Here is a 27,156-nt window from a genome sequence, read left to right as displayed (position 1 = left end):
TATGCAAAGAAACCTGGACCAAGCAATTCAAGTATGACCCAGACTACCTTGGAGGCTCTATCCACAAGCAATACCAGAAAAAAAATCCACTGAAGGCATAACATAAGCTAGAGTGGCAAGAACAATAGCAGAAAGTAATTCTCACAAGCAATACCAGAAAAAAAATCCACTGAAGGCATAACATAAGATAGAGTGGCAAGAACAACAGCAGAAAGTACTTCTCCTTAATATTTCTTTATTATGATATGACTACCAAGTGTATCATTTGGTCAGTGTTACAAAATATGCCGCTGAATAACTGTTTACAAGATGGATGGCAAGAAAGGAGCGCAAAACTCGCTCAAGTTCGCGTGAAGGTCTTTTTACTACCCTTAAAAGGGGTTTTGGAGGCATTGCTGCTACATTTGGAGCAAAACCAGTCTCCATCTGGTACTGCTTCAAGTGGGGGATCACAGCAATCAATATGAGTACCAATTCCACATCCAACGTTACCACTCTCATCTCCACAAATAAGCATCACCTCTCCTCTATCTCGTGACCCACACACTGAGCAGCTCAGATCATCATTGCCTTCTTTAGATGGCACTGAGACATCAGCAATGATCTCTTCAGAGCGGCTCAACAAATTTGCAAAAGATTTCTCGGCCCAAGCATGTGTATTGTAGAGCACATGCCTCTCGAGAGAGTAACCAGGCTTACATACGTACTCCACCAAATAATCAGCCACAACACACGGGATCTCGTGCCTCAAGAACTCTTGCACCCACAAGTCAACACGTGGCATACCTGGGCTGATGACGGCATAATCAACACCACCTGACTTCAGAAAGCGAGTGTAAGGAGGGGAGGTTGCCAAGATGGTGCCATCTCCAGCTTTCACCACACGCTTCAATGTGTCCTGGTTCAGAAGAGAGTGGCAAAAATAAATGACAGGCATTGATGAAAGAGTGGGTAGAAAATAATCTATCTTGGAAATGATTATAAATAGATGAATTCGACACTACCAGAGTGGGCGCAATGCATTCTCCATAAACAATAACTTGCATTCCATGGAAGGCACCATGACCTGTTCTTTCCCTCAAAAGGCGCCATTTCCTTGGAGCTTCTAAACTGATAGCCCCATCTCCAGTGAGGCCGCTCCTATACCATTCAAAAGGTTCTTCGTCCAAGAACTTTCCGGCCTGATTACTAGCAGTCAAGTAGTCCATCTTTAGAATCCACCTGAATTCAAGAGAAGGTAAAAGGACATAAGGTCTCCTTGTGATAATAGACAATAAAATAGAAGAAATTATTATCATGCAAAACACTGCCACTTTCTCACACCAGTTTACCAACAGACTACCAAGCATAAAGAAGGTAAAAAATGGAGTATGTAGCATGTAGCATAGAGAAGCATAAATTACAAGATTTGGAATTAAGCAAGGATGAAAATCTTGCTCAAACTGGTCAATGACTATAATGCCAACTGATCTATGAAGTCAGTGACTATAATGCCAACTGATCTATCATAGCCCACAAACATCAATTAAGAAACATTTATGACGTTTAATGATGTTTGGGATGTACCTTCCAGCTGCAGCAGCTGCAAAGAACTTCTCAGTTCTGCGAACTGGATCTGGGGCAATAAAATGCGTAGCTTGATAGGACCAATGATGAGAATCCCTGCAAACCCTTCCCCTAAGGCATCTAATTACCGTTTGAAACTCTTTTCTCTGAAGGCGATGACCACTTAAAATAAACCACACAGGTTCTGAACTAATAAGTCTTCCATCCTTCCTTGTTTGTGTCTTCTTGGTATCAACACCACCAGCATTTTTATTCTTTTGCATCATTTTTCTGTCATGTTGGGGAACCATTTTACAACATTGACTGCCATTTGACTTAAAAGTCAAACTGCAATCTTCTTCTGGTTTGTTCTCCTTTTCTGGATCCATTGATGTCTCCATCCAATCCACGGCTACATTCTTATTGTTGCTTGCAGAAATAATATGTTGTGCCACTTCCACCCTGTCCTCCATGACCACATCTTTGGATGCTGCCTGAGCTGCCCCATTTATCTCATCACTGGCTGCGGTCGCAAGTACCACATTGCTACTCACCTTCTCCGCTTTCCCTGATCTGACTCCAGCCTTGTCCAAGGTGGCAGCTTTATCTGAATTGGTAACTACCTTGTCTTTCCTAGTACTGCCTGCAGGAGGCTTAGGCCTGCTATTCATAGTCCTTTTTGCGACAGCCTTTTTGGTGTGTGCACCAGATGTTGCTTTCACATTGTTTCCTTTACATGTGTCAGAACTAGCAGTACTAAATGACTTTCTGGTTTCCGGTTCCCTCCTATTAGGAGATAGTGCTGCCTCATCATGCCTTGGTTTATGTAATTCTGGAGATTCCTTGGCACTTGGGAAATCATTCATTGCATTATCCAGATTATCGCATTTAGTGGCACATTCAGATTCCCCTAAACCACCTAAAGATACCCCAGATATTTTCTCCTTTGAAGAAGCCTCTTCTGCAATTCTGCCTTCAATGACCAATGACCCAAAGTGGTTTACAGAGTTTCTTAAGCTGGCATGCTTGTCTGCTGCCTGTCTTGGCTCGTTGTCATGCAACAAATCTGGAAGCAGCTTGCTATCTGCAGGAGAAACCTTGGCGCTTGTAATTGTAGATTTCAAGTTAGGCAAGTGCCTCACAACATTTTCATCTATTGCTCGCCTCAAGCTTGGCAAATCTGCCTCCTTAGCATCTGAAGGTGAACTTGTAGGATCGGCAATTTTGGTCCCTGAGCCAGGCTGCCTGCATTTGAGAGACTTCTTCCTGTAAATTAACGATGGCTTGGATTGGTTTGCCACAGAATTTGAATTACTAGCCTCTTCCACAGGGCTGTTTATAATTCTCGGCACAATATCACTTTTGTCCTGAGGTATAGCAGTAGTAAATTCCAACTGTGCAGCTCTAATGCATGCCAAGGGACTCTGAGGTGCAGAGCTTTTTGAACCCTGACATTCTGACTTTGGAGACTTGGAACCAACTCTTGTTAACGAAATCTTCCTCTTTTGAGGCAAACCATTGCTGATTGCTTCTGTATCATGTATACTAGAAGTGGCTGCTGGACCTTGCATGTCAGCAGGGCCATCATTCACTGTACCTTCCCTTAGAAATGACAGTGTATTTTCTTTCATGACCCCTAGAGGAGATGAAAATGACATATTTGACAGTTCTTCTGGTAAAACTGACTTCTTAGGAGTTCTTCTCGAGTAACTTAGACTACTAGATTGCTCAGCTAATGCACTGGACGTTGAACCCAGTTTATCCGTTGACAATTTATTGTCTTGTTTCTTTAAGTTAATATCACATGGAATGAATGATGACCCACCATCATAACCATCACCTGCTTGCTCAATGTCCCCTGCATTGTGATGACCAAACTCCTCACCAACCTTGTTGCTAAGGTCAGACATGTCCAAAGCTTTTCCAGAACCAGTCCCCTTGCATGTAGTAAACAATCTACTGTTCATGCACAAATCATCACCACTCTGTGGTTGTTTTGCCGCTCCAGTATCTTTATGAATGCCGATTATTCCCATAGATGGAATGGACATATCAGAATGCACAGAGACCGACATCCCACCTTGGAAGCTAGAGTTCCCTGCATTGTTCTTCTGACCCAAGACCCTTGTATCATCCTCAGTTTCTTCTTCCGAATCCCTGGCCTCAGCCTCCAAAATCTCTAATTCGCAGCCACTGTTTCAAGAAAACCTATCAGAGGCTCTTTCAAAATTCATATCATATAATTTACAAGACACTGTCAATAGCGCCATAAAGCAGTAAAGCAACAAGTCAAAAAGGCAATGCAGCAGCAGTTGAAGACTGAAGCAACAATTAAGCAGGAAAAAATCATGTAATGGGTTCACTATAAAGATAAAAGGGAAAGGGAGCATTTGTTCTACCTATTCACAAGTACCTAAACTAAATTTAGATGCAACAAGCAGTTAAAAGAGTTACAATGACATGGAACCAACTAATGTGCTGGGTTAACTAACAAAATACGAGTTGGACCCCAAAAAAACTAACTAGGAGGCAAAGCAATTATCCTACCCTGATCTAGATTTACAGGAAATGATAGCCTGTTGCTGAACTATCCTCTCTCTCTCCCCCCGTTCCTCCAACTTAGAGGGGGGGTGGGGGGTATGGCACTTTTCAAACAGAAAGAGCTACCCAAACTACCAAGCATGCAAAGTACTGAATGGTTACAGATTCTCAACTTCACTTGATAATTTGCAGTTGACCAGGGTAAGACCTGAGAACAATCAATAACCATTTCCTACCAACATGGCTGATACTAGAGCTACAATAAAGATAACATATAGAAGTAATTGACGTTCACCTGCATCCAAAAGGTCAAGATCACATGGCATGAAAGCTCTTAGTGGACATGCTTGCTTTAAATTCATAAATAAATCTAAGGTAAATTTATATGCACTCCTAGATAATGGCTCTTAAAAAACCAAAATAGCTTATCTATCATATCGTCATGTACAGTAAGATATGGACTTGCACTATGGAGAAAAGTCCCGGAAACTGAAGTAAAAAAAAATAGAAATTTATTAAATAGACAACTAAAAATTATTCTTGAATTGCTCGTTCCAAAAAACATGGCTAAATGAGAAATTGTAGACCGCACACAAACCCTGTACAAAAACACTTTCAATATCTGCAAGTGTCATTTCAAGGTAAAATTTTATGCACAATGTTTTCTAGATAGTGGGTACCAAGATATTTCTATACATGACTTCTCGTCATACTTTCAAAACCAAAACCATGACATGATAACTAGACCTATATATGGAACTAGCTGAAGTGTACTTGTCTTGAATATAGCATAGGGAGCCATGCTCCTAACTAGCTTTACCAATAGTGTTAACTTCATGAGTTCTTCTGTTGGTTAATTCACCCTTCAATTTGGGAAAGGCAAAGGCAACAGATCACCCAGGTTCCAATTTCAGATCCTGGCATGTGGATGACTAGGATCGAGCCATATTTTTATTTTACTAGCGAGCTCAGCACCATTGCCACATCCAATAAACTAGATGCACAAAACAAAGAAGGAAAATTTTCTGTCAGTTAAAAGCAGGTCATAATAACTAAAGCTCAATAAATAGGTCATATACGCATATGTTATTGAGTAATGTTTCTCATTTGGTACTGATCCTCGTGTTTACATAAGTTGCATCAATCTGTGCATATGTTTATCTTTTGAAATACATACAAAAAAGATAACTTAGTGAAATCTACTAAGGATAATTCTAACAGAAGATTAATCTATAAAAAGGAAATGGAGGACTTCAAAGCATGCACATAAAAATTGAGCAACTTGACATCACACAAATGGACTTATATTCAATTGATTAACCACATTTTCGGGGACAATGATCCACCAACAAAACAGTCAAATGAATGAAATGTTGATAACCAATTTTTTAGTCATCTAAATGATGTCCGGAGTGGAACCTTCGCAAGCATATATTACATCATTCTTAGTCATTTTTGAACATTTGATAAACAACACAATCTTGAAGTCCCAACAAAACTAAATCAAATAAAAGAAGCAAACTTATCAGAGCATCATACCTTTTAGTATAGTCATCTATTGGTAGTATTTCCCATGCTTTTAAGCTGCAACAAATACAATATCAGTGGTAAAAATCATAAATTAAATTTTTGATGGTGACAAACATGAACTAAAAATAATCTCATTGAATCAATAGTTTTTTTATTAAGTCCAAAGGGCAGAAATTTGAATCTAATTGTACCAGTCTTCCAGCCATCGATGATTGACGAGTTTGATATTCACTTTTTTGGCCAATTCATACTTCTCACCTAGAAAGAACATACATATTGATTAGAACAAGTCAAGTTCATGACAAGAGGCATTTTAGTTAACAAAATTTTCATGAGAAAAAGCAGTTAAAAAATGATAATGTTTGCATAAAAAAGACAAGTACAATGCAATACGCATACAGACGTATGTGTATGTAAGCATCTAAAAAAAAAGATAGAAGTCTTATGAAAATAATCAAAGATCCTCCACAGAAAGACAGGATGTCACTAAGAAATAACCTCTTTAAGTGTTTGAACTCCATTATAGTTTGCATCTAAAGCATTGACAACTATAAGTCCTACAAGTGATGTTGATAAAAATAGAACGCTCAAATACATATATATAATTTTTCAGCACGAGCAGTTCAAAAATTCTGATATCTCATAGAGAAGCTCCCACAATGTCTTGTGGAATCTATCAATTCATTCAAACCATGTAGACATTTTCTGCAATTACTGGACACCCAATGAGCATGTTTCATCACAAGTGTGTTTATCGAGAACCTCATATATATTCAATGGATAGACTTGTACAAGTAATAAGCATAGTAAACATGTGCAAGCTTTAATTATGCAGAAGCAATAATAAGATATTACGCCATCTAGAAGTAACACCTACCAAGAGCCTGTCATGAGAATGACCGGACAACCATGCAAGGAACAATAAATTCCTTTGATGGGGACAAGCATAAAAACAAGGTACCAAAGCAGACAAAGTATCAGTAGAATTGTCCAAGTGGCAGCATAGGAATGAAGCCCGGAAGAAGAGTCGAAAGATGATAAGGGGCATGCAACCACAAAGGAATATCACACATACAATAATATACCAAGCAAGATTTCCAATACCACCAGAATAGGACAGTACAAATAGAATCGTATCATTCCAACAACCGTATAGTACTATTACACAATGTGTCAATATTGTAATAGCCCAATTTTTTAGGGTTAATGGGCTGACATGAAGAGGCCTGGGCTTGTTGAAGCAAGCGTGCAATGCGCGTGACAGACGGGGAAGAAAACTTCGGTTGGGAGTCTTCTTCTCTCCCAACTCCAGTGGACTCCGGGAGTCCAAGGCAAGTCAAAAATTGGCCTAAAAACCCTAGGATCTCGTCTATAAAGGGTCTCCTCCTACAAATCCCACCGACGATCTCTCGAGCAATCGCCTCCAGTTCCAAGCTTTCTTTTTTGAATTTTTCGTGGATCACCATCAAGAAGTCGCCGAACTAAGGTAAAAAGTCGAAGCTCTCCTTCTTCCATCTTTTACGGTCTCATGGTCGTCGTTCCACTTTAATTTGAGCCAGCAATTCGCCGAAATCTCATCCAAAATAGGGGAGCCTTGTTTCGGCCCCTTCTTCCTCATTCACCAATATTGACCGCTTGTTCGGGCCAGACTTCACCATTTCTCAGAATTGCCGAGGTTGTGTGGCTGTCGATTAGGGAGACAGCTATGATCTAGGCCAAGTTTGATGGGTTTGTCCTTTAACGATCTTTCTTTGCTCTTCTCTATGCCGGCCATCCACCGTCGCCGATAATGCTATGGTGGAGGGTCCACCATTAGTCGCCGTCCCCAGGACCGGCCGCCTTGGCCGCGCCACTCCTAATACAAAGAAGGCAGAGATCTCTCCTATTTTTGGGAAGAAGAGTCTTCTCTCTCTTCTCTTTCCTTTCTCCCACACTTTCTCTCTCTCCTTTTTTCTTTCTCCCTCTACTTGGCTTGGGGGATTCTATGGGCAGTCTAAGGGTTCTACTTCGTTAACCCCGATTCGATCCCATAAGGTGTTCTAAGTTGTGAGGTATCACATTATGTCTGATGATTGGACATGGTCTCGCGGGAAAGTCGCAATCTATGCAAGAATGCTTTTAGCAGGGTACTCTGCACCCCAGTTCATAAATCGAAAAGTGAGCTAGTGTCATGTGGTCGATCCAGATGACAGGTTCGGGGCATGACAAGTATAGGATGCAGTCTCATATTGTGTGATGTACCTAGTATCATACCATTCCAGCAAAATCTAGTACAACTTCAAGGTCATTCACAAGTCAAAGCAACAAGGTGCAATGATTGTAGATGAAGTAAGCCTGATGTATAACCTCAAACGGCAACCATGATGTCTAAGAGATTGCTTGAAGTGATGACCCCAACAATGAAGAGATGCAGCCTAAAGAGGATGATGATGCAGAGAAGTGGCAAGATTACATTGGATAAACAATAAATAAGCTACAAATTTGGTTTGCTTGAGAAATCAAGCCCCAATAAAAGTTGTAAGTAGAGATAAACCAAATGCTTAGCATGAAAAGCATACAATTAAGTCATGATGCAAGCATCACAAAAATATGATACTACTATGAATATATCCAAGGTGCAGAAGTTTGAAAAACAAGCACCAGAACTGCAAAATTAATCTTTGTGCTTTACCACAAGCGTTATCCTTTGTTTTACCCTGCAAAGACAATTTTCTAAATTACTCTTAATAGGGTTAAATATGCAAGTCACACACTTGCATCTCAAAAAGCAAGACTACATGCGTATATAAAGATGACATAAGAAAAGATACCGACGGAGCTACTTATTTTGCTCAAGAATTGTTTGTGGTCATCCTATATCTTGCAGATTCTTAACCCTCATATCTGGATTTTAGCATGTGCCTAACATTGAAAATATCAAATTCCTAAAATATCTAGCATTATTATGATGGATCCCAAAATGAACTAAATGATACAGACACTACCATGCAAAAGCCGTATGGAACATGACATTTGCAAATTTATTTGAAAAACTAAAGGATCATGATCATCCAACATCACCAAACCAAGAAACAAAATCTCTGTCAAAATAACAAAACAGAGTAATCTCTCATTTTACATACCCCTAAACAATACCACAATCTGATTTGCTTATTAAGAAAATAAATAACATTACCACCATGTTGCTTGAAAAAATAACAGACCTTCAAATTTGTAGCATATAAGATGAGTGACTTGGTTTGCTATCAAAGGCTTGGAAAACCTAGCACCCATCAAGGAGACCATTTTCTACAAACCAAAAAAGCAGTGCCAAATTAATTTATGGCAATAGCTCACCAAAGAAAAGGAAAGTGATATAATGCAAGAAAAAGAATTTCCCTAACAAATACAGAATTTAAATGAATAACTAGCTTAGAATATAACTTCCATGTATAACAACTAGAAACAAATAAGCAATCATAAATAAAGGTAGAATATTAGATTGACCAAAACACTATTAAACTATGCACAAATTACCAAAGAGAAGCAACACTAAGCAATTGTGACAAACAGTAGTACTGAAAAGTAAAAAGGCAAAAGGAAAATAAATTGTTTATAATATAGGAGGTCAGGTGTTAGCCAAATAGAATATTGATGAAATATTCAATATTTGAATATGGCTGAGATTTTTTCCCTAAGCAAGAAAATAGTTGACACAGCTATCCATCATCAAATAATATTATATCAAACTTAAAATGTTTTCATCCTCTATGCTAAAAGCAGATGGATGCCAGACAAACTTCAGAGAGTCATTCAATACTTTCACATAACAAATTCTTAAGGCTTCACATCAGCATATTTTTGTATGGAAACAGGATGAAAACACTAGTGAATAGAAAGGTTTAATAAAGACAATAACACATTGACATCAAAAAGGTTCTAGAAATGAACAAAACCTCTTGTTGATACACCAAGTCCAAAATATTGTTGACATATGTGAAGGAAGAAGAAAGGAGAGTAGAATGATGAATGGAACTTGGTTGCCTATACGGAAGGTTCATGTTCAAGTTGAATGGTCTTTCCTTAAATACTGCAGGTTTTTAAAATGAAGCTGGCAAATGAAGATTGCAGTGACAAGTTACATTGATAGAATGGCTTCATATGGAATAATTTGTCATCCCAAAAAGCTTGGGCGATCTTAACTGTTTAACTGCTGATGATAGACAGAACTCTTAAGGATGGATGCATGAAACCTTTGGATGCCACTCAGGATTTCGGAAACTCATATTTTCATACCCTTCCCAGTTCTACTTCCAGAGATTTCTGAGCTTTCAACTATGAGCTTTCTATTGCTAGACACATTAGCGACTGCAACAATGAATTAATTTAAATCATGTTCAACATAAAAGAGAAATCCAACACGAAACTACATTTGCAACACTGAAAATATTACCCTTCCCAGCAGGGGGAGAGCCAGAATTTCTTGCTTGGGCAGGCCAATGTAACATGATATACAAAATAATGTAAGTTTTGTACAACATATTATAAAAATGTAAAACATTTACTGGTGTTATGCTTAATATGATTTAAGATGTGTTGTCAAATGAGATTTATTTAAAGAAGCTGCAGTAATCATATTACGTACGTACGTACGTATGTATCTATGTATGTATGTATGTATCTACGTACGTATGTATGTATGTTATGTATGTATGTACGTATGTATGTATGTATTAAATGCTTCACCAAACAAATCTGTTAAAAAATATTGATTTATCCAACACATTGTATTTATCATTAAATGCTTTAACAATCAGCAAAGATTGCTCAAGGGTTTTAAGAATATTCAAATGTGAAAAAGAAATTTAGAAGCCAAATTCTAAAACCTAAATGAAAGTAAAATATAGATATATAAGTAACGAAAGTTAAAAGAATAAGCACCACAGAATATGTGCAGAGCAACACGTTAGAAGAGAATCAAATAACAAAAGGGGAAGACACAATGAACAACTAAACAAACATAACATTCAGCTAATATAAGCTTAAAATCTAGTTTAATTAACACAAGATACATAATTATAGGCAGGATGGGAGAAGCAAGTCATGGGAAGCAATCTATGGGTAGGACTTCTGAGAGGATGTCTCAGAACCACGGAAAAATCTACCAAAAGAGAGAACCATGGATGATCTCCTAAAGTGGAGCAAAGCTAGAAATAAAGGATGCGAATGGTTAAGAAGATTAATGGTGGGAACCAAGTTATAGTTGCTACTTGCAACACATATTCTAGATTTCAAACAATTTGATTAGGATGTCTTTATTAGAATAATATCATTACTTGTCGAAGGAGACTTTCAAGCGGAACATTGTAGCAAACATGCAAAAAAAAAAATCCCGAAATACGAAATTGGGTTGGAAATGGTATCTATACTCATCAGTGAGTGGGGTGCACTTCTTTGGGCTTATATATGGGATTCTAAAACAGATAACTAGTAACAAAGATATTGAATTGGAATTTGGAACGGGAAGGATAATCGAGGGATCTAAGTACTAGATCAATCGAACATGGGCCTGAGGATAAATCAGTGAAAGCACGTGCCGAAACTTTTTTAGGGGGTGGGGGTGGAGGACAGGCCTTGGGTTGGGGGGCCATGTGTGATATGTGCACGGGAGATCACACAAATTTTCAAACTTTAGGAAGGCCAGAGCCCCCTGGATCTGCCCCTGCCCCCCAGGCTAATTAGGGGAGGCAAGGAACCAGCTCAACAAGAAAATAGCATGTAAGAGTTGACTGAAATACCAGCCCTTTGCCACCAAGGTGGTAGCCCAGTTGGAACGGGGCATTTGCTTCCAACCAAGTGGTTCCAGGTTCGAAACGCACGGGCGTCGATTAAATTCGGGGACCGGATGCCCCACGCCTGGACACGGGGTCTGGAAGCGCTACTGGTCGGCTGGTAGCCTGGGTGGTGCCAGGTGTGACGTACTCACACGGAGGGTCGGGTCGGATAACTGAGCCGGCCCACGGGTGGGGAGGGTATGAGTAAAATAGGTCGGGGTGCCCAACACACGACTCGGTCTACCCGCATCGAACATTCTCCTGGCGGGGTGGGGGCCCAGTGGTCGGGGCTGCTACGCGGGGGTGGGCTTGTCCCTTCCTCCCCCCTTCCCCTTTTTTCAAGCAAAAATACCAGCCCTTTAGAACAAGGTTGTAAACAGACATCCAAAAGTTTCTGAAACCAATCTATTTCAATTTATACAGATTTTATATGGGTTTTTTAAACATTTATACTTATTTTTATCTATGGTGCTTCTACTTGTCATTATTTCTAAATGGCTAGCTTAGTTGGACAAGTATGCTTAAGAGAATATATGACTCGATTAGCAACTGAGATCAACTATACTACAATTTTGATTGGGTGACTCTAAACTCATTTAACAGTTTTGCTCAAAGAGGGGGAGAGAGAGAGAGAGAGAGGTACATTTTAAAAATGTGAAGAGATAGTAAGTGAGGGCGCGCCTTAGTGCAACTGTAAGATTGCTTCATTGTAAACTAGGTGCCATGGGTCCAAAACACGGATTATAAACTAGGTGTCACGGGTCCAAAACACGAAAATATCCTCCTGCATGTGAAGGTAAGATTGCGTACATCTAACCATCCCCAAACCCCACAGCGGCAGGATTTGTGTGCACTTGTACGTCCTTTTTGAAGAGATAGCATGTATATATGTGGAAATAACAAATGATATTGAAGCTCAACAAGGTGTGGAGCCAAGGTCATATTACTAAGGAAAAAAAAAACATCTTTTTATATGTATAAAAAACAAAGTTAGTATCTCAAAAAACTAGAAGAGTAGTTTGGCGTTTAAAGAATACATTCTCAATTAACTTTTCAAACAGTGATGGAGTCAGAAGCATGGTGGTGTACTCATAATTGTTGAATTACATATAGAGTATATTGCATACCATGATATCATCGCGCTCTGGCCTTTGATATCCTGTCAAGCAAATAAACAGCGACTCACTGCCTGGTATACCATTCAAATCTTTTAGAGGTCGATATAAAATCTGCAAAGAATATGTGAGGAAACTGGCATAAGATACAAGCAATTTTTTTCAAAATTCAGTGCACTATTGGGGACCAAGGTCATCCAACATGTACGTGCACAAATAAATAAATTAATAAATGAATAAAGGCTTGATTGATTGTCGTTAACTTGAAATAATTTAAGACAATACTGATGATATTTGGTAAAGGACTCCCCCTGCAACCAAAAGCCTCATTTTTTTGCAAAATAAGGATTAGATTCTGTTCTCGTGAAAGACTGTCCCATCAGACAGCTAGTATCTCTTCCTCATGCTACATATCAGACTTATTAGTAACTGCCCGCTTCTTAATACAGCGAGAATGAGAAGGAACTGCCACTCCATGTCATCAGCAGTCATAAAATAGGTCAATCTAGCCCCTGAAATATGAGGACATCTAGGATTAAAAAAATGTGGTGAGACCTAAGCAGATGTCAATTTACCCTAGTTTTAAGTTACAAGACATGTAAATTGGTGATTACTCAGTTTCTATCCAGCCATGATTTGATAGTTCTGGGTTATGTATCTGTGTTCTTGATCCATATGCCACGGTATTCATACATACTTGTCTATTATTTAAAGTTGACAATTGGATGATAAAGACATTGTTTCCTGAGGCATATGGAGAGATTGTGAATGGTTGAAGTCATCTTATTGACAAATTAGAGGTTATAAAGAGTAATAGGATGCTCAAATAAAGGAAAAAATCCTGAAGTGGGAACTAAAAGATATCATTCAGAAACCATTTCACTTAACATCCTTTATTATTGCATGTACAAATTAGTTTAAGTACCTACGGAAAGAGAACACAGAGTAACCCTCAAGCTCCATTGTGTACTTTTGTTAAGCGAAAATTATTGAAGCAGCACAGACAACAAAATAAGTGCCTTTGCCACATCTAATTAAAGCAGCATCACTGAAGAAACAAATGGCACTAAAAGAAATATGACTGAGAGGGATGGGCTAGAAAACAGATAAAAATAAAACTCCGGAAAAATGAATTTCCTGGGGTCGCCAATGCTACGATTAGCAAGAAACCACAAGTTAGTTAGTGGTGTCATAGTGACATCAAAAGCATGATTTTACAGTTCTGCGGTTGTCTAATTTCACCTACAAAATGCAGCTCCAAACAGTGTAGCAACTTTCATTAGGATACTACTTTCATGGTTTCATTTTTTCCTCAGTTACAACATTTGCTTTCACTTGTTTATACCTTTATACCAGTTCTCATTGAAACATAGTAACAGCTGTAGAACGACAGTTACCATGTCCTGCATCTAAAATCTACTCTAATTTTAGATCAACACAAGAATCAGTGAGAATAACAACAGGCAACAGAGGAAACAAACTGACCCTGGTCGGATCTGCTAGTGTCCCAAAATCCACGCTATCATCGATCCACAACTCCGTGACAAGGATTTTCCCATCATTCCGAGCAGCAACGCACACAGGATCATCCTGTCCGGCACATTTAAAATCCGAAATCTGATTACCAAAATCGCCCAAAAAAACACCTGGCAGAATCAAGGCTGGAAACTCACATAAACACGGCCCGACACAACCACATGAGTACAACTCAAATCGTACTTCCCAACATCGACGCCCCCCCTTCGAACAAGTTCCGATAGGTACTGAAACAAAGACATACATCAAAAAAAAAATATATATCTTGAAATAATTCCAGAATTAAAGGTTCGATCTTCTGCTAATATTAATGGTGAAATCATCGTTTCATCTCTGTTTTTTTTTTCTTTTTTTGGGGGGGGGGGGGGGGGGGTCCACTGATGAAGGATTCCGAGAGAAATAAAGCATGAGAGAGACGCACGCACCTGAGCTTCGGAGACGGAATCGAATCCGAAGAGAACGAAGCGAACCTCGGCAAAGATCTTGTCAGGGCTTCTCGACGTGGAAGCGCCTCGAGATCGAACCATTTTGGCCGACGAGAGATGGGGAGCTCGAAATGGAGGCCTAGATCCAAAGAGAGATCCAAGGAAAGAGAGATAGAAATGGAGAAGAAGAAGGAAGAAGACACGAGATCGAGTTTTCTTTCTCTCTCGCTCACTCGCTCACAAGCTGGCTTGGAGGGACAGGGGAGGGTTCGGGGCGGTTCCTTCCGGGAGAAGAAGAGGCGTTTCGATTGGGAGGGAAAATATTATTTATTTTTTATTCTTTTCTATTTTCGGTGAGAATTTGATTTTGCGACCGGGATAATGTGGCGGGAGCCGAAATGCACCACACGTATCACGTCACACGTGGGCACCGTGCATTGGACCGAATGACTGGTAATACTGCGGGGCCCAACAATGTTAAGCTTGGCGCCATGTTGGCACGGATTGGTGTAGAGACCTATCAACGAGTGAAACGTGGGAACTATTTTGGTGCTGGTTTTCTGTCGCCAAGTATTTTCGGTTTTTTTTTGTTTTTTTTTGGTACAACCGCACTTCACACTCGCCCTACTCGCCCTAGATGGGTGCAGTCAACAGAACCAAGAAAAAAAAAAAAAAAAGGACACCGACATGTGATCCTCCAGATAAAACTTCCAAAATGATGGGCCACGAACGAGGCTATCTAATCAGTTGCGTTATTCATCTTTCTGTAGACATATCTGGCCCATGATAGACCATTCTCGTGCAATAGTCTGCGAACATCGCGGAGCAACGGGCTAGACCTCTATCGAGCTCCATATCTCAAATCTACTTAATCATAAAGGCTGAGTCTCCGTCAAGCAGAATGCAATCCGCACCTAGCATCCGCCGTGTATGGATAACAAGAGTCAACGAGTTTCAAATTGAAAAGGACTTTTGTCACCATACTATATGATATATTGCAGCATGAAAATTATTTTTGAAATAGACTTAAATTTCATTTTTATGTTTACTCTGATTGAAATATATAATCAGCATCTAAACAACGGTTGGGATTTTGGAAATAGAATAACAAGAAGGGAGGGTTCCAAATAGCATGTACGAAAAAAAAAGATGCAAATCAAAATTTGATGAAAAGAAATTAAGATAAATCATGTAATCAATTTCTTTATACCTAAAATAGCATGTACAAGTTTAAGCTTGGAATTACTTGGTTTAAACCCCTCGCTTTTCCCCTCCATTGTCGTAGTATTATTATAAATGATAATATTATAATGCATGTTTCCCATTCAAATATAGCTAAATCTAACTTCGATCCCTATAAAAAATCGGATCTTACATATAGAATCCGAATCCGATTCAGTGACATTATCATAAACTTAGTTTGGATCCATAATCAGATTGTTATAAAATATTGGACTAGGCTATCAAGCTTTCGGGAATCATCTGCATCCATATTATACTATATATATATTTTATATCTTGGATATCATAGTACAAGTTTAGCTTTAAAACCCTGCCTTATCCCCTCCATTGTAAACCTACAATAATATAATATAACATAGTTCAATACGACATAACATTATAATATTATGTAATATTGTTATAATAAAATAAAATACAATTATAATCTTATTATTCAATATAATACTATAAAAAATATCATAGTATTATATTACATTATATTATAGGATATAAATATAATATAATATAATCCTCTGGCATAAAATATGTTTTACAATAGTATTATAGAATCTTATGTTATATATAATTGAATAATAAATGGCTTTTTTGATTGGATAATAATGATAAAAGATTTGAAAGGCATACATATTCAATTTCATAAAAAATATTTTTTTTTAAATTCACTCATTTTTTGGAAGCATCGAGCAGCATTTTTTATCCCCCATCGGCATTCAAACGTATAATAAACATAATCGCAATCATTACTCGGTATAATATTATTTTTCACCGGAACATAAAAGGAATGTTTTGTTTTTCTTTGGTGCAGCGGCTGCTCAAACTGCTCTAGTGTGAGTACAACCAATAGAGCCGAGAGAAAGAAAATAGTATAAGGGTGGAGAGGTGGCTGCAAAATATGTCCAAAGAATCTTTTTTGAGTGGTGAGCAGCGAAAAAGACGATCTAATCTGTAGCTTTGTTTGTCTCTTGATATATATGAGCAACCTGAAATGAGCCACAATCTTGTGCTATCTTATAAATATCTCTGAGCAGTGGGCGGCCATCGTCCCGCCACTTTTCATCCCAAATCTACTCGACCACCGTCTGAGTTTCCTTCTAGGAAGATGTTGTCAGTCCCTAAGGGAGATTAATGGAATAATGTTTAAAACATTCATGGCAGCGTGGATTAACGTTTTGGCGTAACTTTTTCTCATCAGAAAAAGAAACGGTGCTTTAGAAAAACCGTCCATGTTGGCTATCTCAGGTCAGGGAGAGTTATTATCTCAGGTTTAATACTATTACCGTCACGCCGTGGAGGCTACAATCTCAACTATACTATTCTTATTCTTCCATTCGACTTGGGGTGCTACTTTTGTAGTACAGGCTGTGGATGGGAAATCTCCATGATTTGCCTTGAGGTTAGAATTTTAATACATCATAGGAAGGGACAAGTTACACAGGCCTACTGATCTTTTATGGGAATTTTGATGCATTTTGAGTGTCAGTTCTTTTATGGGAATGTTTTGATTCGAGGAAAGCGAGGAGTCGCTGGGATTGGATGGGACTGCTCATACCACAACCCCAAAATTGTTGGAGATGATACCGTCTTTTAAGAGATGATTTCCAAGTTCTGCCATTAAAGAATCTCAGGATCCTGGAGAAACAGTCCCACTGCTCTTGTTCAATTCTTCGTCTTCCATCATGCAAGGAAAGCATCCAACTAAATTTCAGACCTAACAGATCATTTGAATTGAGTCTTGGTTAAGTATGACCGGAACCCAATCAAATACTTAGTTTTAGATTGGATTGAGCCGGAGGTCAAGCATCTAACGACTCTTTTATAGTTAAAAAATATAACAACTGATGATTAAATATAAAATTACTAAAAAATTGAAATAAAACTAAAAAGAACCAACTTAAACTTGAATTTTCGTTTAAAAATATAATTCAATCCAAGTAATTGATCATTCTTAGATATTCAAAATAAAATTTTCAAAATATACAGTGACATACTTGAAGGTATTATAAATAAGAATCCATGAAAATATATAATGAAATACGAGTATTTAAATATAATTAAGTAAAAAATAGAAGAGAGAAAATATGGTGGCTGTAGAAATGAAAAGAGAGAAATTAATTTAAATGAGAGTTCATTCTATGAATTGGAAACTATTTTTAGAGCTAAAGAAAAGAAGATTTATGTGGTCATGTCCCTTTTTTATGTTGGCCCAAATTAGGCCGAGATGGTATACAGGCTAGGCTAGGTCGGGTCCGGTTGGATCAGGTTGAAAAATACAATACTCATACCAGATATGGACTAAGATCAGATCCAATTTTGGACTTGATCCGTGTCCTTAAATACGGAATAGGTTGGGTCTAATCGAATCAGATCCAGGTTAGCAGCCCTAATCATTACATTTCTCTCTAATATACTTATATACAGTGTGAAGGGATTGAAATCTAGCAGCTTGTTGGGCTGAAGCCTTGCGCATAAGGCCCTATTTCAAAAGCCTTCTTCCATAGCATTGTTTTTATTTTTTATGGAATTGGTTTCCATGGCAATTGCATTTGTATAGACCTCCAATTTCATGCCATTTGCTTGTGGGTTGTGTGGTTTTTGTGCGAGAGAACCTCTTTGCAAGTTGTGTATCATATCGTCTGCTTTCTACCAGGAATGAAGACTGCTGATGTTTACCCAGTTTCATGAACGTGTACAGAAAGAATGGTCATTAATTTTTTAATGAAAATGCTTGAGAAGCATACGTGCAGTCATGGACTATATGTTATCCCGTTTCCTCGCTTTTGTCTAATGGCTCTCTTTGCACTGCTACCGTGTCAACGTACCATGTCTAATTTTATTTGCTTATTAAGAAAGTGATCAATGGATCCAAAACTACGACCTACAATTTTTTTTGTTGAGTTGAGATCGAATGCATTATGCAGAGGGACAGCCCGAGCACCTTTTCTCAAAGCTTATTCATCACGATTGTCGAAACTTCACTCTAACACAATTTGATTGCTTCTCCTTCTGGTGTTTCTTATTAAATTCTTTTATTTTAGTTCGAGGTTCGCAGTTTCAATACCAGATCTCATATTTGTACCATGCTGATCTGTATCAATACGTCTGATATGGAGATTGGCTCGGCATACTGATAATCGTTACACTTTTTCATACCAAGTTTTGTTCGGCACCTATGATACAGTATTTTTGGTATGGTGAATTTTGTTCTGGCCTCTAAATCTCTAAACTTTAGTGTCACTTGTGTTATTTTACTCATGTTAGGACTATAGCCTAATTGTAGCCTAATGGTTGCACTCTCTCCATTCAGGTGGAACGTTTGGTTTCGAATCTTGCAGTGTGCTCACCAAGTATTTGCAATCCTAATAGATGGTATTACTGACTCTCACCCTCAAAAAAAAAAATTGTAAAAAAACAAAATAAAAATTTGAAAGAAGGGTATAAGGCCATTAAAGATTCGCAGACAAATAACATGCAACCTCTATTTTGCTACTAAGTGATGATTAGCAAAACATAGTTCGTGATTTTGAGATTCTCTTTTGTAGTCAAGACTTTAAATATCAGCAAAATGTTTCCCTGTGCTTGCGATCTTTCTTCCTAACTTTTTTTTGTTTGGAGAGAGTTTTTTTTTTTTTTTGGTAAGCTAGATACATCATACTATTCTAGCATGACTACAAAAAAAGGAAATAAAAGAAAAAGAAAGAGACGAAGAGAAGGTGGAGCGGACTCGTAGCTATCACGAAGCCAACCACCATAGTGTTGTGCAACATACGATGCGACTCAATCAGTCATCTTGTTCGCCTCTCGGTAAGGATGGGTGACTTGAGAGGCCACACAGTCCCTCAAACAGATTGCAGATATCCTGCAACAGCGGCGTTTATCGCTTATCCTAATGTGGCTCTAGATCTACCCAATTACAGTCGTCGAGTCTCCTTCTAGATAAGATGCACTCCTCCCCCAAGTTGCCCTACATGCGGGTATTTCTTTTCCAAGCAGCTCTAAGCTCTGCTCCAGAAACATAAGTCATAAAAACAACTGCCCCCTACTGCAATTAGCCTGAAATCAGCATTGTTGATCGCAAATCCAACCTCTCTTCGTACTCCATCCTCATACGAGGGGAGGTTCTTTTTTTTGGTCAAAAATAGGGGGGAGGGGGAGGGGCAGTACCCCACCCACGTAGCAGCCCCCACTGGGCCTCCTTTCACCAGAAAATGTTCGATGCAGGTCGCAAGTTTCCACGTGCCCTCCCCAATCAGTAGGAAACCCCATTGGGCCATCCACGTATGAGTACGTAACCCCAACGCCACCTCGGTACTGATGGAAGGAAAGCATATCCACACAGAACCATCCGGGCCAGGGCATACGGTCTCCTGATTTAATCGACGCCCGCGCGTTTCAAACCTAGACAACTCGGGTGGAGTCCAAGCTCCCTTACCACCAAGTTACCACCTTGGTGGCAGGGGAGGTTCTTCGAAAGGATCATGTTACATGGTTTTTTTTTTTTTTCTTTTCTTCCTTTTAGCGTCCACGCTCATGGTTGTTATTTTGATTGGCTGTCAACGAAGAAATGCATGCTTTAGCGTATTCGAGCGTTCACCTTGAGATGAATTTAGCATGTTCCATACGAATACAGATAGTATCGATAAGTACCAAAGATTTCTATCAAGAAAAGGAAGCATCAACGACAGTTCTCTTACGTGTACGTCTTGCTTGCGTAGCAATCACAAAACACGCCTACAGCAAATGGATAGTCTTCAAAGTATCGGCCACGCAATCTGGGACCATGATTTTGGCAGAGCTCTATCTACCAGATTGATCCAACCAAAGAAGACAAACACGAGACTGATGCCTGCTTGTCAGCATTGGAATCAAACATGTGAAGACCCAAAGGCACGAGCAAGAAAATGAGTGTTCTTCAATCTCTTTATTTCCAGTTATAATCTGATAGAGAGGATATAGACAAAAATAAATAAAGCAACAATTTAAGTAAAATCTAAACCTTGTCAAAGCCATGAAAGCTACACTTCGTGGCTATATATATGCAAGTCACAAGAAGCTGTTTTCAGACATTCAAGCACGCCACTCACATGCCTACCTTGTTGGACGAATCAGCGGTCCACCGAAGGTTAGGACTGTAACTTGTCAGACTGCACCAGATGACACAGATTTTGATTGAGATTTATATTATCAAAGGCTCTTTCAAGAAATTTATGCTTGTGGTAAATTGTGATCAATAGTTTTGCTGGATCTAATAACTATACTTATGGCATCCAATAAATCTGAAATAAGGATGTTTTTTATGTACTTCGAAAACTAGGGCATAGTTTTCCTTATTATATTCATTAATACCAATTTTCTTTTTGGATGCACGTTGCACCTAGTCATACACCATATAAACTATAAAGTATTATCAATATGATGTTCATCTCCTTGCCTAAAAGATGTTTTCAGTGCATGTGTTTTGATTCACTTGCATCGAAGAATGAGGCAAACAAACACAACTTGTGGTTGAACTGGTCTGTTAGAGGTAAGACCAAGTTGTACTAAGATTTTCATGAGGAACCAAGTTTCTGCAGAAACTTTTTAGTAGGCTACATAATTGGCACTGCAATTGATGGAAACAATGTGGCATATAATGACCAAAACATGTGCTCTTCAGGAAAAACTGGATATTCTACTAAACTGGATATTGGAAAGGCAATAGCAACAAATGTTTCAGAATTCATAAGCCAAAGGCCGTATTAAACACAATAAACTCACATTGGTCTCTCAGTCAGATCCCTGTGGTAATCAAAGCACTGATTTACACCTCGAGCTACTATAAGGCGATCCCAACAAAACTTTCCTGCAATGGAACTCCTTTCAATAAGATCTTAGCACATGGTTCTGCTAACACAATGAAAAAGGACTGATCTTGCCAACAAGGAGTCTACTCATGCCACAGATTGGAAAATTAAGGAGCATATGAAACTCAGTGGCTTACAGAACCAGGAAGCTTCATCCAACCATAGCTTACTTCACAGTTTTTCTCAGAACTGAAGAACTAATTGCGAGGTAAAAAGCAACAAATTAAAATTTCCATCTTCATATGTCTCACATTTCAAACAGAAATGGGCAAATTCGTAACCATGTCGCCTATTCAATGCACAAATGCGACGTAGGCAAACCATATTCTTCTAGAAACATAGAGGAGAATGAGAAACAGAGTTTCCTTGCAACTATGACTGATAGTAAATAACTTGCCTTTGGTTGTCACAACAAGACCAGAAATATTATATAACATCAAAGAAAACCGATGAAAACTAACCCGACCATCTACCTTGTGCTATTTATTAATCGGATCTCTCTTACCGTCACAAACAAACAAACAATGAAAGATATTTCTGCTGATACATGTCCACTGATTTTGTTGACAATGAATGAATCTTTTTCTTTTTCATTTTCTTTTTCCATTCCAACTTGCTTTAATTGAAGGAATGTTTGAGCAGACCAATAAATAAAGAATGAACCCCTTTAACAAATTACACCCACAAAACCAACTTCTAGTCATCTGAAATTAATAATAGACAACGTCCCTAGAAGCAACAGCCTCGCTGGGAACAAGAGAACAACTAGCATTTGCACATGCTGAGATGCAAGCAGCCTCCCAAATCGCTTCAGTGTTTCTCTTCCCCCATGGAACACACCAGCAAAGCTGAAATGGTGTTCGGAGGAATTGGATGGTCCAGCACACTGTCCTGTGGTCATATTAGCATGGAGGTCTTGTGTGGCTACAAGAGGCCACCACACTTGGCGACGTTGTTCCCTCTTTGCCTTCCTGATGAGCTTGAGCTCCTGATGGATCACTCCGTGGACTGACCTCATGTAGGAATTCATGTCATGGTCTCTGTAAATTGTCCCTTCAGACCCATATGCAGACCGATCACTTAGGATTTCAAGTGGGTGTGGCGTGTTGAGGAATGCAGACTGTGCAGCCTGCAACAGTCTTGCCGAATCATCTGAATCCACTAATGAATTGCCCAAGAGGTAGAGGCCACTGCCTGGGGGAAGAAGATGGTGATATGGGGAAAATTTTTCTTCAGGTTGCAGTATCAAAAGCTTCCCCATGGGAGCATACAACATCTTCTGTTGAGATATTGCAGAAAAGAAAGTTTGTCATATTTACATAATTTTTATTAAAAAAAAAGTCAAATAAGTAGTACGAGGAAACCATAATGCTTCCTGCAATTTTTGTTTTATAGAGGTTGAAATTCATAAATAGATTGACCAAAGCACATTGTGTTTGGTAAGGAACACATTAAAAGATGATCTCTTGCCAAATTTACATAAGTTAATAAAAAGAAGCAGAGGGTGTAAACAGCAATCTTATTAAATCAGCAGCAATCCTTCCCTCATCCCTACCCTTGAGAGACCAAAAGAATATTGGCAGCATCTCAAAGACAGCACAAATTAAACAAACTAGAAAGGTTTAACAGGGACAACCATAGCTTTTAGGTCAATGATTCCAGACCACACTGCTATGCAGCCAAAGTAGTGGTGTGATGAAATTAAACAAATGCCAAATAATCAATGTATTTTTTATTTTTTATCCTCTAAGTTTGGTAACAGACCATAACCCTGACTGACCAACCAGCAAGCCATATCCCATTTGTACAATGTCTGCATACTTTCCAGTGGTCATGCAAACTGAATGAATTAAATATAGGTTCCACATTAAAACAATCTCAAATAATGCACCGAAAAAAGATTTTACCTTGTTATTGAGACATGGATGATTGCGGAAGTTTCCATTGATGGCCTTCAGAATCTTAGCTACATGATCTGGGTAGTTGCAAGAGAAGGCTCGAGGAACGATATCTCTGTGCATTGCTATGGCTTGGACATGACTTTTTGGCAATCCCAATTTCTGAAGCAAGTAATCACCTCCGCACATGATGAATGGTGCACCAAATGTTATAACAGGCAGTAAGGATGAGGCAGGTGCTTCTCCCCGTATCAATAACATGAGATTCACAAGCAATGCAAGGCTTCCACCAAGAGAATGGCCAGTGAACCGGAGAGTTGCAGAGTTACCACGAGATTTTAAGTGAGATTGAATTTCTGGCAACATCTGTTGATAAATCCCCTTGGCAGCCTCATAGATACCTCTATGTACAAGTACATCCAGTCCCTAGATCATAACAAAGTAAAACCCCATATGAATGAAGTGCGACAAATGGAGAATGATTTTGCGCATAGTGAAGTGATTAACAATGAATTGGATACAAATCTGTCAAAGTTACAAGATGTCATTGATGATCTCTATCATCCTAAGGGCAGGTCTTCATGAAACAACACAATTACTTCTAACATTATGACACATTTCTGCTATCCAAGAAGCAAATAAAATGCTGAAGGAAAAAAAAAGGAATCAAGATTTTGTACATCCATGTTCTTTTCCCCCTCTTTTCTACTTTCTTTGGGTTTGTGTGTGTGCGTGTGTTGGGGTTGGGGGGGGGGGGGGGGGCGGGGGAGGTGCGGCGGGTAGGGAATGAGATAAAGGCACCTAAGCTTCCAAGTGGGCCTACTCATCCTCAGAACTAAATCTCTATGCATCATGCTAATAACTTTGCAATAACAGCTCATGCTTGACTAAAACTTCCCCCCACAAAAGCAAAGACGAACACATCCACACAATGGGTCCAGATCTAACTTTCCAAAGAAAATTGACGCAAGGCAACTTGATCAGGCATACAAAAATCGAGCAAACTATGTAAATGAAATATTATACAAGGACATTTAAAGGTACTGACTGATAGATACAATTATTACCTCAAACTGAATAGGTTCAAATAGAAGATTTACTTGCCAAGAAGCCAGTGACTCGGAACCCTGCACATTGAAATATTTAAAATCAATTTCAAACTATCACTGAATGGCCTGCCTGAACAGATAGCATAATACTCTGCATATAAGAATACTTAAAGACTGGAATTTCACCTGAATAGAAAAGTATCTTGTACCACTGCTATCATCATCACAAATAAACCACTCACAAGGTGAGGACTGCGACGAGTTCAAGTCTTTGGCAACAGCTTCTTTCATCTCCTCCTTCCCAGCAACCATGGCGGTGACTGAATTTGTAGTGGCCACAAACGAGGCCTCCTCAGAACTTGCAATACCATCTTCTACTTCATCTTCTCCGCCTTCTTCAGTTGAATCCTTTCCCCTCTCTGCCATTTTAGACCTGAATGGAAGAATGCCCATTGTCTGAGATTGTAGATAAGAGGCAGCAGATGCTGCAATCTGGTATGCAGTAGAAGCGCTTATCCCCAAACTATTTTCTTGCTGTTTCCTATTCTCCTCTCCCTCATCATTCTCCTCTTTTGGTTCTTCATCTGGAGATGGCATCTGATCCTTATCAGAACCTGAAGACTTGCCTCTTTTCTCCAATGATGAAGTCACAAATCGTAATCCATGGAATTTCAGGAGATTCATAGGCTGAAGAAAGAGAAAAATAACTCATGAAGACCAAACCTTTGAGAGATTTTCCATTTACAAATCAAAATGGTAACGAAGAGAAGGTGTGTAGCAGATAAGATTTAGGTGGGAAATGCTTATCCTGTCGAAACTAGAGCTTTGGTCATACGCCTTCTCATTAACAATATTTGAATCATGCAATTGAGATACCACAACTTTAACCACGCATTTCAGAAATCAGACACCCACACAAAAGAAAAAAATGAAACCAAAGTAACAACAATTCTACGAGCAACTACTTTGATTCCAAATTTCCTCTTCCATCTACAATTTTTTTTAACCAGATCTTAAAACACCTAATGGATTTTTTAGCCTCCGTGAAACGCCGGAAAACATTAAAATTATTGGCGTAGGTTTTGAAACAGATCACCTAATTGAATGGGTACCATGATTTCTTTTTTAAAAACTCGAGTTTCACCTATTCCAAAGCCCATACCTCCGCGGCACAGTAATTTCATCAAACAGAAGCAGGCAAAACAAAAGATCTTTCGACAAAATCCAAACTTTTTCCCATGGTAGCACCAGAAAAGTCCAAAAGACCAGATTTTTTCTCAAAAAACAAGGAGTAGTGAAAGAAATTAAGTATCAAAGACTCAACGATTATTGATGAGTTGATGCAAGATCCTCAAATTGGTACCTTCATCTTGGGTATGATATAGGCGAGGTTGCCGAGGTACGACATCTTCGCATAGATCTCCACCTCCGCCAGCGATACCTTCCGGAGCAACCTCGAGAAGGACTCCCTATCGAACACCATCGGCTCCTCATTTCCTTCTCCAACGACGCACCCCTCCGAGTCATCCGCACCGCCGCACCCGACGCACCGATCCCCCTCGTCCACGGCCGCCACCGCCGGATCATCCCCGTCCATCACCTTCTCCTCCTCCTCTCTCTCCTCTACCATTCTTTCCCCCTCTCCCTCCTCCGCCCACAGCGACCGCACCCGCAGTATATTCAGCACCCAATTCCCCCTCCGCCGGTTCACCGCAGCCGCCGCCGCCTCCGCCACCGCCTCCTCCTCGCCACCCGTTTTCTCTTCCACGACAATCTCTTCGCGTCCCGCCTCCAATCCTCCTCCTCCTGCTCCAGGCCACAGCCTCCGCAGCGGCCGCGGGAACAAGTACGACTGCTGCGACGGCACCGCCGTCGTCTCCACCGCGCTCCCACCGCCGCCGGCGCCGCGCGGCGCCACCGCGCTCACCTTCGCCGGCGGATGGTGATGGTGGCCGCGGGCGTCGACCCCGACGGCAAACCCCGGCGCCGCGATTCCTCTAATCAACCTCAATCCGTCCATCCCCACCGCCTGATTGCCCAAATCCGAAAACTAAAGCAGACGGCAGCACGGGAGAGGAATGGAGGTGCCTCCGCTCTAAAAGGGACGGAAATAAAGCAGCGATCTTTGGTCCTCTCCGAGTCCGCCGGATCGTTTTAAGAGAGAGAGAGAGAGGGGGTGGCGGGGGAGACGAGCAAAGGAGAGAACAAACTCCTCAAAAGACGGGAGTTTTTTTCTTATTGGAGGTGAGGGGAGGGGAGGCGAGCTTTTGGTCGGAGGTAGAAGCAACCGACGTGGACCGTTGGACAAAAGAGAGGCTTTCGTGAGCCCTTCTGAATTTGAAGTAAGGGTGTAAATTTTTGACGAGTTATTTTGGAGTTTGGTTTTTGATCCCATCCTTCTCGCAAAGATCGTCCTCTAAATTTCATAATTGGGGTTTGGGGGGGAGGGGTAGTGTAGCTGGCCTTTTTTATAGTGGGGGTTGACAGTGTCGTCACACAAGACCTGTACACGTTGCATAGGGATATATAACCAATAATACTCTTATTCTACTATTAATTTACATGGCTTTTCATTGAATGATCAATAATGTCAATTGTAGCAATCATTATTTTATCTTAGAA

At 39.7% G+C, this 27,156-nt stretch overlaps 2 protein-coding genes across 2 annotated transcripts; both read right to left on the bottom strand.

Annotated features, from left to right (window-relative positions):
• Positions 1–190: 190 nt before the first annotated feature.
• Positions 191–14,821, bottom strand: LOC103701128 (BRCT domain-containing protein At4g02110). Its single transcript, XM_026802182.2, has 10 exons — positions 14,506–14,821; positions 14,218–14,307; positions 14,030–14,134; positions 12,557–12,658; positions 8,820–8,904; positions 5,808–5,874; positions 5,626–5,670; positions 1,567–3,738; positions 1,005–1,221; positions 191–898 (listed from the first exon to the last, which is right to left on the bottom strand). Exons 1-10 carry the CDS (start codon positions 14,605–14,607, stop codon positions 341–343), a joined length of 3,543 nt encoding a protein of 1,180 aa, XP_026657983.2. The 5' UTR covers positions 14,608–14,821; the 3' UTR covers positions 191–340.
• A 7,218-nt stretch (positions 14,822–22,039) lies between these two features.
• On the bottom strand, positions 22,040–26,940 carry LOC103700951 (phospholipase A1 PLIP2, chloroplastic). Its single transcript, XM_008782852.4, has 5 exons — positions 25,898–26,940; positions 24,721–25,221; positions 24,553–24,612; positions 23,495–23,911; positions 22,040–22,866 (listed from the first exon to the last, which is right to left on the bottom strand). Exons 1-5 carry the CDS (start codon positions 26,552–26,554, stop codon positions 22,288–22,290), a joined length of 2,214 nt encoding a protein of 737 aa, XP_008781074.1. The 5' UTR covers positions 26,555–26,940; the 3' UTR covers positions 22,040–22,287.
• Between the last annotated feature and the right edge of the window lie 216 nt (positions 26,941–27,156).

The sequence above is a fragment of the Phoenix dactylifera genome, chromosome 3 (assembly GCF_009389715.1).
Source record: "Phoenix dactylifera cultivar Barhee BC4 chromosome 3, palm_55x_up_171113_PBpolish2nd_filt_p, whole genome shotgun sequence".
Taxonomy (NCBI): Eukaryota; Viridiplantae; Streptophyta; class Magnoliopsida; order Arecales; family Arecaceae; genus Phoenix; species Phoenix dactylifera.
This window is presented reverse-complemented; position numbering and strand designations above follow the sequence as displayed.